This window comes from Acytostelium subglobosum (genome assembly GCF_000787575.1).
Source record: "Acytostelium subglobosum LB1 DNA, scaffold: scaffold24, whole genome shotgun sequence".
In the NCBI taxonomy this organism is placed as follows: domain Eukaryota; phylum Evosea; class Eumycetozoa; order Acytosteliales; family Acytosteliaceae; genus Acytostelium; species Acytostelium subglobosum.
The window spans coordinates 500715-514378 of NW_012236509.1; the positions used below are offsets into that span (position 1 = coordinate 500715).

Sequence of the window (13664 nt, forward strand, 5' to 3'; positions counted from 1 at the left end):
GGTTGGCGGCAGTGTTTGATGGAGGAACCTTGGTACAGAACTTGCCATTGACAAACACGTTGTCAGCCTGCTTTGTAGGACTGGGTGTGTATCTTGCATCGGGGTAAGTGGCCACAATACAATATTGTCCACGGTTGAGGTTGGCGAATGAGTAGCTTCCTTGTGTGTTGCTGAGATGTGATCACTCCACCGACATTGTCCTGTAGTTCCAGGTTCACGCCCTTGACCAAGTCATTAGGGTCCATTACTCCATTGTTCTTGTCATTGAATGTCATGCCCTGTAGTGTGTACTTCTCATCCTTGATCATGGCTGTGATTGGGGGGTGATTCGGTTAGTGATTGACCAGCGGTGAGCTAGTGATCGTGTTCCAACAAGTACTTACAGCAATATGCCTTGGAGTTTGATGGTGGGATGTCGGTGCAGAACCTGCCAGTATTGTCGTATACATTGTCTCGGATGGCAAAGCCTGGGAGATAGTTGGACTTGGTTGCCACAACACAGTATCGACCTTGGAGTAGATTGACAAATGAGTATACTCCTGTTTGTGAAGAGTATACTGTGCCAGTCTTTGTGCCATTGGCGAATTGGATCTCCATCGCAGCGCCCTCAATTGGCTTGTTTGAATCGAACACTCCTGCGTTGTCTAGAGTGTCGTCCCAAACAATTCCTTCGAGTACATATGTTGGAGCCTTCTTCATACCAAAGTGAGCCGATAGGTTGTTGGGAGGCACTTGAGTACAGAACTTGCCGTTGGTAAACACGTTGTCGCCAATGTGATCACCTGATATGTATGTACCATCGGGATAGCGTCCGACAATACAATAGGTGCCTTGAGGTACGGCGAATGAGTATGATCCTGTAACATTCTCCAACGTTTGAATATTCGTGCCAATGTCTGTTTGAGGCTCAATGGTCGCTCCATTCAACAAGTTTGCCGTGTTGAGCACGCCATCATTGTTGACATCATAGAATACGCTGCCTTGGATCGTGTATGTTTGAGCGAGCACCATTCCAAAGTCGGCATTGTCTTCGTTGGGTGGGATACTCGTGCAGAACTTGCCATTGTTGAACTTGTTGTCATTCTTACCAGGGATGTAGCTGCCATTGGGGTATGATCCCACGATACAATACTCTCCAGCTCTAAGGTCCTCGAATGTATACGTTGCAAAGGTGTTCTCCTTGGTGATATACAAGTTACCCTTGCCATTGAACAACTGCATACGAGCATCATGCAACCTTGTCATTAACTCCATCACCGTTCTTATCAATGAACAAGTATCCTCCAATACGGAATGTCTGATTGGCTACCATGGCTGTTGATAGGTGGGTTGGATAATGGATAGGGATTAGTTAGATACTGGAATGATTCCAAGTATGTGGGGGTTGACTTACCAAAGTGGGCATTTGGGATTGATGGTGGAGCTGTTGTGCAGAACTTGCCATCTGTGGAGAATACGTTGTCTTTGGCCTTGGCGCCAGGTGCGTATCCTAACTTGGAGCCAAAGATACAGTATTATCCAGCAAGGAGATTGGTCCATTCAAGAAAGATGATGGACCAACATGGATACAGTACTCGCCATTGTTGAACACGTTGTCATTGTGGCGTATACCTGGAGCGTACTTGCCAGTTGGGTCTGATCCATAGACACAGTATGATGCAGACTAGAGGTTGTTGAATGAATATGTGCCATTGGCAGGATCAATCACACTGATCGTATGTCCATTGAAATCCTTGAGTACCATCCTCATTCCACCAAGTAACCTAGAAGTATTAAGTATTCCTTGCTTATCTCTGGTATCATCCCAAATATATCCTTGGATGGAGAACCTAGGTACCTTCACCATGGCTAGTGTTGGTGTTGGGGGTTGGGGGGGTAGGGTTGAGTTAGTACTCTGATTGGGATAGTTCCGGTCGATCAATCAGGGACTTACCAAAGTATGCATCAGTGTGTGATGGACCAAGGGCGGTGCAGAATCTACCAAACATGTCGAATACATTGTCATTCCTGTTAATACCCGGAACGTAGGAGTTGTTTGGATAGGATCCAACGACGCAATATTGGCCAGATGGTAGGTTGTTGAAAGAGTAGGTACCATTCGCTTGTTCAATGACTTTCAACTGATTGCCGCTGTTGTCTTGGAGTACCATTCTCACGCCATTGAGTAAGTTTGATTTGTTAAGAATACCCTGGTTACCAATTGTATCATCCCAAATATATCCTTGAATGATAAAGAACTTGATGGGAGGCCGACTAGTAAGAGGCGGAGTAACAGGAGGAGGAGTTGGGGGTTCAGTGGGAGGCTCAGTTGGCGGTTCAGTGGGAGGTTCGGTGGGAGGCTCAGTGGGGGGTTCGGTGGGAGGCTCAGTGGGCGGCTCAGTTGGCGGCTCAGTTGGTGGCGGAGTAGGGTCAGATGGAGGCTCGGTTGGAGGCTGGGTAGGGGGAGGTGTTGTGGTTGTTGATGACATTGATGTGGTGGATGAAGTAGTAGTCGTGACACCACCTGTTGTAGTCAATGTTGAGGATGTTGTCATATTGCCAGTGAATGTCGAGGAGGAGGTCGATAGAGAGACTGGAACACATCTTGGTTCACCATTGACGACTTGACATGCAAGGTTTGGTGGACATTGAAGAAATCTACATTTATCCAAACAAGTTGGTGGCAAACAATGTTCCTCGCCACAACATACTTGATGATCTGGGCAATATATATCTCCACATAGTTCTAAAAAGGTATTAATAATAATATTGAATTAGTCTTTGTTAAATTCAATCATTCATCATCCATCTATAAATCATACTCTTCTTGTTGATGTTGGTGGAAGATGATGCTGTTAAACAACAACTACAACAAAATAATAAAAGTAGAAAGAGAGGAATAATCCCTCTCATTCTTTTAATAATAATAATTATTTACCTTTATGTTATAAATATTTATTAGGAGGGAGAAATAATAAATGAAAAAATGAAAGGAAAATTAATCTCATCATTCATTTATTGTAAAAATGTGTTTGATTGTTGTTGTTGTAGTGTATTATGTGTTGTGTGTAGGGTCATCCTTTGTACAAAAAGAGGGCGGCAGGGCCACCAATACATACATCCAGCCATCTATCCATCCATCCAGCCATTCATCCATTCATTCATTCATTCCTATATTCATTCTTCGACACCCTTATTAGTGTGTTTTGTGTTGGTGGTATGATTTGGTTGATGATGGTGGTGATGCATCACACCACAGTAATTCATGAGTGTAGATGGAAGGGCAAACACCTGCTTAAGCACCATCACATAATGCAGTGCTATGATATATTAAATCTACAGTCTCAAAATAAATGAATGCGACGTATTTCATTTGGATATCTTGGCGGTGGCTGTGGCGGTGAGTGCAGAGAGATGATAGTGTGGGTGTGATTGATTGAATGATTGAATGATTGAATACTAGATTATGAATAAGTGCATATGTGTTTGATTGTATTTGTCATTCACTTGCCTTTTGAATTGAACACCCATCTTTGTTGAATGTCACACTTCAGTATGGAGCAAAAAAAAACGAATAAAATTAAATCAAATCAGTGTTTTTGAACTCTTTGAAGACGACTCACGACTCGACTCGTTCGTCTAAATGAATCCATAGTTTCAACTCATATTCTCTCTTACACATACATACATACATATATAATCAGTCAATATCAGTGAAGTGAAGTGAGTGTTTTCAAATATGGACACTACTAGCATTAGCAAGAAGAGTAAACATGGCTTCACTACAACTGCCGAAGAGTACTACTCAGAAGAGGGAGACCAGTCCACATTACCAATCGCTGCCACTCCATCAGTTGGACGATCAAAGAAGAAGAATACATATAGAGTACGTACTCCCCATCACTCACTCACTCGATCACTCGATCACTCGATCACTCACATCACTCACATCAATCAATCAATCAATCAATCAATCAATCAAATAGTTTAAATCATTTAGCGAACAGATATCAAGTATCGATATAAATATATTCAATAAGGTTGGAGATGTTGTTATTGAGTTGGAGGAGGATGAGGAACAGAGTGACTCGTATTTTCACAAGACGATGGTGGCATGGCGCGAGCTCAACTTGACGATGCATTTTGAGCAGTTTCAAATCGAGTTGAGGAAGTGTCCAGTGACGCTGGCCGAAGTGCTGCTGCACAAGGAGCATCTGGTCGATGTGATCACTAGACATATGGCCATTGCCGGTACCATGGCACTCCAGCCACTGCTCGGTCTGCTGACGGCTTTGTCACGCGATCTCCGCTCCGAGTTCTTTGAGCACTTCTATGCTCCCGTGCTCCAAACCATGATCACAATGCTGCAACGTCCTCAACCGACACCAGAGGTCATCAGTGAGTTGTTCACATCACTATGCTACCTCTTCAAGTTCCTCGAGCGTCAAATATGCAAGGACTTTATCCGCTTCTATGAGTAAGTCCATGGTCCATGGTCTTGGCGCGACATGGCGAATGTGTTGTCTAACGCGCGACACTCACTAACTCACTCAATCACTTGACACTTAATGTAGCATATACTCAGAGTTGTTTAGACTTAGGAAGAAATACCTTAGGAGGTTCGCTGCAGAGTCGATGGCATTCCTTCTGCGAAAGATACAATATGAGCAGCTGCAGCAGTCGTTGACGGCGATGTTCCAGCGTGCAGAGACTCACTACAGCTCGAATGAGTATTGCGACGCATTCTCATACCTGCTGTTCCAATCGATCAAGGGTGTCAAGGGCAAGTTCCACTCGAGAGCCGAGCACACTCTGCCGCTGACCTTCCGCGCAGTCGACGCTAGTCGCGAGTCAGCCGTCGTTGCCGCACACCGCATACTAGTGCCATTCTTCCAACTCATACTAAGACATGCAGTTAACGAGGGCGATAACATGGATGCGATCTGGGCGACACTCATTGGCGAGTCCGACTTCCTGGCCAAACAACTCGAGGCCAAACAATGGCCCGCATTCATCTCCAAGCAGTACAAGACATTCTTTACAATCATCCAGTCGTTCATCAAGTTTAGGCGTGGAGCTAACATCAAGGGTAAGTTGTCCGAGATGCCAGTGCACGCCCTCCTCACTCACGCCATTCAATCACACAGACTACGGCGATGTAATCAACATACTTGGCCGCGTACTTAATACCAAGACATACAAGAGCATTATTGCCAAGCAGTCGTTTGATATTGAGGCCATCACTTTGACAATGTCTAGCTTGCTGCCTCATACATACTTTGCGCGATTCAAGGAGCAGAGGGACGCTTTCACAACGCTGGTCGACGTGCTCTTTGCCCTGTCGGACCAATCGTCGCAGTCCAACATCATCTCGTTCTGTCTGTCGATGGAGCGTCACCAGCTGTTCGAGTCATTCATCATCACTCGTCTGCTAAAGTACGTCGAGCGCAACATGGAGAAGCTGGACTGGGAGCAAGTACTCTCGTTCCTCGTACGCCTGGTGGCCCTTGATCCGACCAGCCAGGATGGCCTGCACCCCATCCGCGAGTACCCCACGCTCAAGTCCACGCCACAGTTGTCTGCCAAGGTCAAGAGTGTCCTTGGCTCGGCCGACGTCGACAACTCAATGCTTTGGGCATGTCTGGTGCTGGCCGTATCGCTCGAGTTCCAAGACGCCACAATCTTGGCCACCCTGGAGAAGGTGTTTGAGCGTGTGAGCGCGGCACACAACAAGGCCGCTGTCGGAGGCAAGACCGCCATTGACGAGACCACCTATCTCGTAGGCCAATGTTTGATCACCCGAGTGATCCTGACCTCCCGTCTCGCACCCAAGACACTCATCTCACTCAGTCCCGTGGTGTTTGCCCTGCTCGAGAAGCTGCCAAACAACTACCACGTACTCAACGCTTCGGCCATCTATCTGGAGACGCTTCTTGAGAAGGGATCCGCATCCACAACCATTCAAAAATCATCATCATCAGTAGCCGGCAGCAAGAAGAAGGCTTCCGCCGCAGCACCAACAGCATCAGCCACAGCAACAGCCACAGCCACAATCACACCATTGGTATCATATGACCAATTCCTCAAGTTATTGCCATTGTTTAGCAATAACCTTTCGCATCAATCGACGTCCATTCGAAGGACGACGGTATCAATGTTGGTCGGCCTCCACAAGGCCACACAGGCATCATCCGAAAGTGATGTAAGTTATCTTCAACTTGCCCTCAATCACTCCAATCACGCACTCACACTCATCCATCAATTAATCTATCAATCAGGTCGACATTCAAAGAATGCTCCAGTACATGTTGGAGATTGAGACAACTCAGTATCATACTATAGAGGGACGCGATGTAGTGTCCAAGATGGACGCGTTGACAGTGCTGCACACATCGGGCAAGACCAATGTGCTGAGCCAACACTTTTACAACTACTTGCTCGGTGGTTACTACATCCGTTACACACCACTTTGGACTGCCATCCAGAATGCCATCGTCCAAGTGTGCAAGTCCCAGGACAAGGTCAAGGTGTTCTACCCGCTGCTCTACCAGCGTCTCCAGGACGTCAATCAACAGCTTCAAGAGATGAAGTGCGCCACACCCATGGACATCGACACACCAGGCAATCATGCTCATGAATATGAGCTCACTGGCGAGGAGTTGAATGAGGAGGATGTTGACACAGTTGAGGACACACATGAGGTAGAGGACGAGCAGGACGACGAGGAAGAGGCACAGGACGAGGAGGACGACGACACATTCCACTTGGACCTCTCGAGCTTGAAGACCACTGTGGTGTACGGCGAGGTGCAGCAGTTGGCCAAGGGCACGTTCAACGCAGACTTGGGTGTGCGCAATATTATTCGATCATCAACAGACCTCTCATCATACAACGAGCTGATCTGGAAGACTTATGCTCGTCTGGGCCATTTGATCGAGCATTACAGCAAGGAGATCATTGTCCAGTTCCTCGAGTTCATCGCCATCGACTATCACAGGTTCTCGGCGGTCTTTGCCCGCCCGTTCGACGCATCTCTCGGTGCGCTGACCGACTCAACGCGTGCCCAGCTCATCTTTGCCAAGTTCGAAGCAAACAAGCTGCTAACCTACTTCCTCGAGTTCTTTGCTCAGCTCAAGAAGCCCGCGCAGATGCATCGCGCACCTATGATGGCCGCAATCTTTGTGCGCACGCTCGAGATTGAGGACTCCAAGATTCAGTTGGCCGGTCTCGCCTGCATGTTGTTGTCGCGAATTGAGCTGCAACCATACCGCAAGAACTTTGAGCGATTGATCAATGACAAGACGATGCGCGAGGAGATGGTCAACTTTGTGATCTCGGCATCGTCGCCATCATGTAGCGTGCCAGCTGACAATCGCGCCAGTATCGTAGAGCTCATCATCAAGATCCTGCTGTCCAAGCTTAACAAGAAGGCCAGCGGCAACCGCACCACCATCGACGCACAGCGCACCACAATCTTTGCCTATCTCTCGGGTCTCCAATCAGCCGAGATCACGCCCATTTGGCAGCGTGTCTCCTCCGCCTTCTCCAAGTTCCTTCAGATGCTACCCGTCAAGAAGGGCAGTTCCAGCGCGCTGCTCACGTCCATCAACCAGTACACACCCGCGCTTCTCGATGCGCTGCCACAGACCGACTCACAGGTGAACTTCCTCAATGTGGTGCACCCGTTCATCAGACAGATGGGCACTCTGTTGCTGGGCGCCAATCTGGACGCAATCATGCATATCTTGTTGGCCATCGCCATCAAGTCATGCCAATCAATGGGCAACAAGGGATACGCCAGCGCCAAGGCCAACGAACTTCGCTCAATCTCATTCAAGCGCATCTCTGGAATCATCGAGCAGTTCAGTGGCGTTGATCACAACACACACCTGAAGGTACTGTTCCAGGTGTTTGCCCAGATGTGGCCTGCGATCCAGGCACATGGCATCTCGTTGGGCATGAAGCAGGTGATGCTGATTGTGTCCAAGAACCCACTCCTGGTCCATCACCTCGCGACCGACCCCACGCTGCTACCCAAGCTCATCTCCTTTGTCACATTCCAGCCAATGCAATCCGATGTGATGATGCTGATTGAGAACTTGCTGCTGGGCGCCGATGAGCACGAGCAGTACATGGCCGTGCTGCAGCCCCTGGTCACGCCCATCATCACCTCGGTCAAGGCCGTGCTGTACAAGAAGCAAGGCGCATCACTCCATTCAATCTCGCGTCGTCAACTTGTCGTCCTGGCTGAGGTCTCCAAGTATGCTCGTGCCGGCGACCAATCTGCCGAGCTACTCGAGCTGCTGCTGCCTTTCTTCACCGCCGGCTCGTCCACGGTCACCAAGCTCAAGAGCGACCCGGGTCTTGTGATGTCCATCCTCACAATCTTTAGGAACTTGGTCGAGCACATTTCCGACCCCGCCAGCCACGTGCCCGCGCTCTCTTCACTCTTTGCCAGCTTTGTGACTCGCGAGACCCGTGAGCTGCTGTGCCAGATCTTCACGGGTATTGGCCGCAAGGTGCCATCCATTGGCAAGATCGCCACACTCCTGGCCGACCTCAATGCATTCAAGCAGGACACCGTGCGTTTGGATGCTTACGAGTTTGAGCCGCGTCTCAAGGCTTTCGAGAAGCTCACACCATTGCTTGGTCAGTACGATCAGATTCAGTTGGCGCCAATCCTCAACAATATGATGTTCTACCTCTTGGACGCAGACTACTCGATCCGCGGATGTGCCGCCAACGCCTTCTCCAAGCTCATAGCGGCGATGTCATCGTACAGCCCCGAGCAGCTGGACTGGACCTGCCGCCTTCTCCACGAGATCTTTGTCCCAGCAGTCAAGCGCAACCTCATGGAGCCTGGCGATGCCAGGACTGAGATGCTCAACCTCTTCAACAAGCTGGCGGCCAAGTTCCCACTTCACTTCTTTGGCGACGTCGAATGTTTGATGGGCGACAAGGGATTCCTTGCACTCTACACCAATATCCAGTCGTCCAAGCGCAGGTCTTCGTTCACAATCCTGCGTCAGAATATCCAGGAGCACAAGGACACGATGAAGGCACCATCCATCACTCAGTTGATCCTGCCCCTTTGTCTGGCCGCCATTCTCGAGACTTCAAACAAGGAGACTGCCTACCTAGGTGAGATTGCCAAGGCCATTGGTGAGATGGCAGCCATCTTAGAGTGGCGCCCATACTACCAGATGGTGCGCACGCTACATCGCACCATGGCCAAGCATCCCCTCAAGGGCAAGTTCATGCTGCGTGCCCTGTGCGAGGTGTTGGACAAGTTCCACTTCTTCGTCAATCAAACAGACATTGCACCAGAGATGGTCGAGTCAGTCAAGGGCAAGAAGGCCCAGATCTCATTCGTCCCTGCCGACATGGAGGAGGACACGACTCGCGAGTTGGATGACGACGAGGCTGCCGTGGCCTCTGCAGCCGCCGCCTCAACAGACCCCAAGGACGCGCAAGATGATGAGGAAAACAAGGCGGACAGGTTACAGATTCAGGCTTTGGACATTGCCACGACCAAGATGGTGGTGCATGTAGCCCAGCGAGTCAAGGTGCGCAACGTCAGCGAGGAGATACATCAGGCGATCATTTACGTATTGGTGCCAGAGTTGGAGAAGTTCTTGTTCTCCTCAAAGAAGAGAAAGGATCCCAATGCACCAGCCAAGCCAATGGCAATCGATGGCAAGTCAAAGAGCAAGGACAAGGCGGACAGGGACACAATGGTCGACATCACCGTGGCCGTAGCCATATTCAAGCTGTACAATCTGTTGCCAGAGGAGTCCACGCGCTCGCTCTACCCACCACTCATTGGCAAGCTGGCCAACGAGCTCAAGAGCAAGGTGGTCGAGTCGCGTGAGATGGCCCGTCAAACACTGGTCAAGGTACAGGGCATCCTTGGCGTGCGCTACTTCCCCTTTATGCTGCACGACCTCAAGTTTGTGCTCAAGAGCGGTTACCAGAAGCATGTGCTCGTGTTCACACTCCACGCGCTGCTGTTGCAGCTGGAGAAGGATGGCGTGCAGCCCGGCGAGATCGACAAGCAGGCACCACTGGTCATGGACATCATCATCGACTACCTCTTCCTGGACATCACCATTCCCAAGGACTCCCGATTCCAAGACTCGTTCATGGAGGCACGCCAACCACGTGTGCTCAGCGCGCTCAAGGTGTTGGTCAAGCTGATCACATCGACCAGCATCACCAAGGTTGTGTTGCAGCCTATTGAGGACGTGCTCCAAGATTCAACCTCGCCCAAGCTAGTATCCAACGTGAGCAAGATGCTCAAGAAGATCGCCAAGGCAGTGTTGCGCAACAAGTCATCAACTGATCGCGACCTCCTCATCCTGTGCTTCAACATGTTCAAGCGTGGCACTCATCGTCGCGACGACGTGCCAGAGAACAAGCGCAACCCCAACCTCAAGCCCACGTACGAGGAGACGTTCACAATCCAGGCCGACCCCAGGAAGGCCAAGGCCGAGCGCGTCAAGAGTCTCAGCTACAACTCATTCGTCTACACTGACTTTGCCCTGCAGCTCATGTTCAACGTGATGAGCAAGTCTGACACGGAGGTGCGTCCACTCATCCCCATGCTGGACCCACTCGTGCCCAGTCTGATCGCCACACTCAATGACAAGCATCCAAAGATCGCCTTCCACTCGATCAAGTGTTTAAACAGACTTCTCCACCTCGAGCTGCCCTCGCTGCGTCCACAACTTGCCAGCGTCACAGTGACCATCCTCAAGCGTCTCCAACAAGACGCTGGCAATGAGAAGGTCTCATCCGTGTGCTACAGCACCATCATCCAGATCATCAAGGATCCAGCCAACAAACTTCTCAACGATGCTCAGCTCAAGGCCATCCTCATCCTCACCAAGCAGTACTTCACCGGCAACGATATGAAGCAGACGCGAGCCATCAAGATGCTCCATGTATGTACATGGAACTTTTCAATCAATCAATCAAACATACTAATCAATCAATCAATCCAATCAAATCAGGTGATCATTGAGAGGAAGGTGATGCTACAAGAGGTGTACGAACTGATTGACCTGTCCAGCAACATGTTGATCAGGACACAGAAGAATTTTATCAAGAAGGCCCTGTCTGATCTGATGATAGACTTCCTGTTGCATTATCCAATGGGCGAACAACGTTTGAAGCAGCACTTGACGTTCTTCATCAAGAACATGGCGTACGAGGCAGAAGAAGGCCGTTTGGCCGTGCTCAAGATGCTCGTTAGGATAGTCGATCAGTTCCCACAAGAAGTGCTCAACACCTATGCCCAGCTCCTATTCGTCCCATTGATCGCACGTCTAGCCAACGACACATCACTTCCATGTCGCCAAGAAGTTGGCAACGTGCTGTTGATGCTGCTCAAGGGTGTGTCCAACCAAGTGTCCAAGAAGCTGATCGAGCTCACATTGGCATGGTTTGGCAAGGGAGACAATGTGCCAATGTCAAAGACAGCGGCTCAAGTCCTAGGCCTGGCCTCAGAGGCTATTACCAACTTCCATACATTCTTTGATCAAGTAATGCCCCTTGCAATCGGACATCTCAAGCAAGGTTTGGAGCAACTTAGACGCCTCGAACAGACATCACAGATATTCGAGGAGATTGGTGGAGACGACGAGGCGACCAAGTCATCCAGCGCACTCACTGGCTGGGCACTGTACTACAATATCATGTTGATGGTTGAGAAGATGTTCCCTGTTCACGCTGCCGCCATGAATGCGAGCGACAAGTTTGTTCTTTTCTGGCCCGTGGCCATCGAGTACCTCAACTACCCTCATGTCTGGGTTAGAACATCAGTCACCAGACTGTTTGGCCAATACTTCAACACACAGAAGTTGGACGGTGTCAAGGACATTGTACAGGGCACGTCACAGAAGAAACAGAAGCAGACGGTCCAGACCACGATCTTCAACCCAACCACATTGTTCCAGATCACCAAGAAGACCTGTTCGCTACTGAACAGCAGGTTCCTGACCGATGACCTAGGTCTCCAGGTGACCAAGAACCTCCTCTACCTCTCAAACGTCTTCTTCAAGTGCCAAAGTATCAGGCCCATGGAGGATGCTGAGGAGGATATCCAAGACATTGCAGAGGAGAATGGCGAGGCCATTGTCAACGGTGATGGTGATGAAGGTGAAGAGCAAGATGACAATGTTTGGGGATTCAACGGCGACACAGAGATGGAGGAGAGCAGTAATACCAATGGCAAGACCACTAGCTCAACCCCGACAAAGACCAAGTCAACAGAGACCCAACAACAGGGCGAGGAGTATCCAATGCTCCTGTGGATGTTCAAGAGACTGTCGTACATGGCATCCAAATTTGGTACAATGCGTAGGAAGTACGTATTCAGATGGGTCGGCGCAGTTGCCAACCAGCTGCCAGAGAAGTCCATGTCACAGTACCTCAGCATCGTCTTGTACCCACTGTACAAGTCATCCGAAGCCAAGTACAACCCGACCAAGGAGCTCAAGGACCTTTCAATGGAGGTGCTCAACATGATCAAAAAGAAGGTTGGTGCGCCAACATTCTCCCTGGCATTCCGCGAGATTGAAGGTGCCATCTTTAAGAAGCGTGCACTGAGGAAGCAGGAGGAGAAGCTATTGGCGGTGTCCGATCCAAAGGAGCATGCCATCAGGAAGGCTGAGAAGAGGAAGCAGCGTACCCAGTCCAAGAAACGCAAGCAAACAGACTACACAGAGATCACTGATGATCGTATGTTAATCAAGGTACCCAGGAGAGTTCTTGAAGAGTCAATTGATGACTAATAATAATAATAAACTCCAATCCTAATAAGGATTCAATGTATTCGTTCAGTCGTTTGTTGATTGATTTGTGGGGGTGTCGGAATAGTTCCAGGTCAGATGATCATCACATGCTTGTCAACTCGATTCTGATCAGATTTACTTCATTATTTTGTTGTCCAACTACATCATATATACAGATACAAACAACAGATTTGATCAAGATGTTACTACGTAAGGACTGATCATGTGATTGAATGAAACGAATCATGATGTTAATCAATCAATCGGTCCACTCAACAACAGAGAATGCATTGAGCCTAGTACTGGTTGGAATCATTTGGGGCTGCACCAACCCTCTGATCAAACGAGGCAGTGAAGGTGTATCAGCCATCAAGAAGGAAGGCGCCCTTCATCAGTTCATTGCAGAGTTCATCTATCTTTGGACAAAGCCATCAGTATGTATCAATCTAGATTGAGAGACTTCTAAGCACTCTCTTGAGTTGAACTAACTCTCTCTGTTTCAAGTATGTTATACCAATGCTCACCAACCTGAGTGGGTCTGTAGTCTTCTTCTATACACTCAGCCAAGCAGACATATCACTGGTTGTACCCATCTCAAACTCATTGACATTCCTATTCACTGCACTGATGGGTATGATGCTGGGCGAGAAGACACTTGGAATGAGTAAGTTGTGTTTAATAGCAGTATTACAATCATCATACCAACTAACCAATCAATCAATCAATCAATGATTAGAATCATACATAGGGATGCTATTCATCCTGATAGGTGTATCAATATGTGTACTTAGTAAATGATCAAATGGACTTGTAGATACAGAGAATGATCCAACATTGATGTTGGATACTTTATTGATTGATTGATTGATGGGTGGAAGGTTGATTGAATAG

The 13664-nt window shown here is 48.8% G+C and overlaps 4 protein-coding genes across 4 annotated transcripts; 2 read left to right on the plus strand and 2 right to left on the minus strand.

Moving 5' to 3' along the window:
* Positions 1-62: 62 nt before the first annotated feature.
* On the minus strand, positions 63-1245 carry SAMD00019534_099660 (hypothetical protein; the record flags this gene model as incomplete). Its single annotated transcript, XM_012894998.1, has 2 exons — positions 63-310; positions 384-1245. The coding sequence occupies 2 exons, from the start codon at positions 1243-1245 to the stop codon at positions 63-65; spliced, it is 1110 nt and encodes a 369-aa protein (XP_012750452.1).
* A 244-nt stretch (positions 1246-1489) lies between these two features.
* Positions 1490-2150, minus strand: SAMD00019534_099670 (hypothetical protein; the record flags this gene model as incomplete). Its single annotated transcript, XM_012894999.1, has 3 exons — positions 1490-1663; positions 1838-1848; positions 1934-2150. 3 exons carry the CDS (start codon positions 2148-2150, stop codon positions 1490-1492), a joined length of 402 nt encoding a protein of 133 aa, XP_012750453.1.
* A 76-nt stretch (positions 2151-2226) lies between these two features.
* On the plus strand, positions 2227-2607 carry SAMD00019534_099680 (hypothetical protein; the record flags this gene model as incomplete). The annotated part of the gene is made up of 1 exon (XM_012895000.1): positions 2227-2607. One exon carries the CDS (start codon positions 2227-2229, stop codon positions 2605-2607), a length of 381 nt encoding a protein of 126 aa, XP_012750454.1.
* Positions 2608-3718: 1111 nt separating this feature from the next.
* SAMD00019534_099690 (hypothetical protein) lies at positions 3719-13571 on the plus strand (the record flags this gene model as incomplete). The annotated part of the gene is made up of 10 exons (XM_012895001.1): positions 3719-3865; positions 3966-4456; positions 4554-5068; positions 5127-6181; positions 6258-10922; positions 10992-12720; positions 12963-12983; positions 13056-13207; positions 13278-13437; positions 13510-13571. 10 exons carry the CDS (start codon positions 3719-3721, stop codon positions 13569-13571), a joined length of 8997 nt encoding a protein of 2998 aa, XP_012750455.1.
* Between the last annotated feature and the right edge of the window lie 93 nt (positions 13572-13664).